General features: G+C 43.9%; 1 protein-coding gene across 1 annotated transcript; it reads right to left on the bottom strand.

The window, feature by feature from the left end:
- Window positions 1-1,993: 1,993 nt before the first annotated feature.
- On the bottom strand, window positions 1,994-2,497 carry LOC138878230 (uncharacterized). The gene has a single exon (XM_070157896.1). The coding sequence runs from the start codon at window positions 2,495-2,497 to the stop codon at window positions 1,994-1,996; it is 504 nt and encodes a 167-aa protein (XP_070013997.1).
- Between the last annotated feature and the right edge of the window lie 277 nt (window positions 2,498-2,774).

Raw genomic sequence — 2,774 nt, 5'->3', positions numbered from 1 at the left:
TGAAAAGCTATGCTAAGATTTACTTGCGTGCCTAAACCTTGCTGAAATTTCTTCCAAAAGTTGGCTGTGAACTGAGCCCCTCGATCAGAAATGATTGAGACTAGAGTACCATGCAACCTGACTATTTCCTTGATATATAATTAGGCATACTGTTCCACTGTGTTGGTAGATTTGACTGGCAGAAGTGCGCGGATTTTGTGAGTCTATCGACAATCACCCAAATTGAGTCAAACTTGCGCGGAGTGCGCAACAACCCTACCACAAAATCCATATTGATCATCTCCCATTTCCACATTGGAATTTCTATGCTTTGAGCCAGTCCTACGGGTCTTTGATGTTTGGCCTTCACTTGCTGACAGTTCGGACATCTAGCCACAAAGTCTGCCACATCCCTTTTCATGTTGTTCCACCAATAAGCTGCCTTAAGATCATGATACATTTTTGTAGAACCTGGGTGCACTGAATACCTAGAAGTGTGAGCTTCTGCCATGATTCCTTCCTGAAGATCGTTGATATACGGAACACATAGGCGGCCTTGGTACCGTAGGGTACCATCACCCATGACAAGGGAAAAAGTTGTGGTCTTGTGTTTGTAAATCCCCTCTTTCGGTTGTGCTAATAATGGATCATTGAATTGCTTTTCTTTCACCTCCGCCACAAGCGATGATTCAGCCCTATTCTGCACAATTACCCCTCCTTCATTAGAGTCTGCACGACGAACTCCCAAACTAGCCAACTGGTAAACCTCCCTGGCTAACAGTCTCTAAGAGCGTCTGCCACAACATTAGCCTTTCCCGGGTGATAGAGAATATCAATGTCATAACCCTTGAGTAACTCTAGCCATCTTCTTTGCCTCAGATTCAACTCCTTCTGCTTGAAAATATATTGAAGGCTCTTGTGGTCCGTGAATATATCCACATGGGCCCCATATAGATAATGTCGCCAAATCTTTAGCACAAACACCACTACCGCAAGCTCTAAGTCATGAGTTGGATAGTTCTTTTCATGATTCTTGAGTTGCCTAGAAGCATAGGCTATTACTTTGTCGTGCTGCATTAACACGCACCCAAGCCCGATCCTGGAAGCATCGCAATACACCACAAATCCCTTTTTACCCTTCGGCAGGGTTAGTACCGGTGTTGTAGTCAATCTTGATTTCAATTCTTGGAAGCTCTTCTCACAAGTGTCTGACCACTAGAACTTAACTGCTTTTTGGGTCAATTTAGTAAATGGAAAAGGCAAGAGTAGAAAACCCCTCCCCAAATCTCCTATAGTACCCAGCCAAACCTAAGAAACTGCGAATCTCCGTTGGAGTGGTAGGCCTAGGCCAATTCTTTACTGCTACAATCTTTTGAGGATCAACCATAATTCCTTCCCCGGAAACAACATGACCCAAGAACACGATATATTTAAGCCAAAATTCACATTTTGAAAATTTTGCATACAATTGATGTTGTTGAAGAGTCTGCAAAACTGCCCTGAGATGGTCAGCATGGTCCTCTCGACTTCGGGAATACACAAGAATATCGTCAATGAATACTATCACAAAGGAGTCTAGAAAAGGCTTGAAGACTTGATTCATAAGATCCATGAAAGCTTCTAGGGCATTTGTTAGCCCAAAGGACATCACCGTAAATTCGAAGTGCCCATACCGAGTTCTGAAAATCGTCTTTGGAATATCCTGCTCCCTTGTCTTCAATTAATGATACCCGGACTGCAAGTCAATCTTTGAGAAACACGTAGCACTTTGCAGTTGATCAAACAGTTCATCTATTCTTTGTAGAGGGTATTCATTTTTGATTGTGACTTTGTTGAGCTGTCGGTAGTCAATACACATCTGCAACGACCCATCTTTCTTCCTTACAAACAAGACCGGTGTGCCCCATGGTGATACGCTCAGCCGAATGAAACCCTTTTCTAGCAAATCCTTCAATTGTTCCTTTAGCTCTTGCAGTTCTGCCGGTGCCATTCTGTATGGTGGAATTGATATAGGCTACGTGTCTGGCATCACATCGGTCCCAAAATCAATCTCCCTGTCTGGTGGAATCCTAGGGAGCTCATCTGGAAAGACGTTCGAAAATTCATTCACAACTGGTATAGACTCAAGGCTAAGAGCCTCGGCATTGGTGTCCGTAACCCGAACTAAATGATAGATACACCCCTTCTTGATCATCTTCGCGACCTTAAGGTAGGAAATAAACCGGCCTCTAGGTACTGCATTATCTCCCTCACATTCAATAGCGGACTCATTAGGAAATTCAAGCCTCATAGTTCTAGTCCGACAATCAAGCTTGGCAAAACATGAATAAAGCCAATCCATTACCATTATTACATCAAAATCTACCATTCCCAATTCAATAAGATCGGCCCTGGTATCCCTACCACACACCGTGACAACACAACTTCTATAAACTCGAGTAGCTAAAATTGACTCACCAACCGGAGTAGACACCAAGAATGGTTCATGAAGCTGTTCTGGTTCTTTCCTGAATTCCATAGCAACAAAAGGTGTAACATAGGACAGGGTGGAACCGGGGTTAATAAGTGCATACACATCATGAGATTGAATAGTCAAAATACCTGTAACAACATCTGGGGAAGCCTCTGCAGTCTGGAATCCACTTATAGCATAGAACCAGCTGGGTCCTCATGAACTCTACACACCACCCCTAGTTGTACCATGCCCTGCGGGTGCTGGGGTACCCCAAGCTGGAGAGAGGGCTAAAGATTTAGCAGCTGCTGGGCTGGCTAGCTATGTTGTGCCCCTACCTGGT

Source organism: Nicotiana sylvestris, chromosome 9 (genome assembly GCF_000393655.2).
Source record: "Nicotiana sylvestris chromosome 9, ASM39365v2, whole genome shotgun sequence".
Classification (NCBI taxonomy): domain Eukaryota; kingdom Viridiplantae; phylum Streptophyta; class Magnoliopsida; order Solanales; family Solanaceae; genus Nicotiana; species Nicotiana sylvestris.
This window is presented reverse-complemented; position numbering and strand designations above follow the sequence as displayed.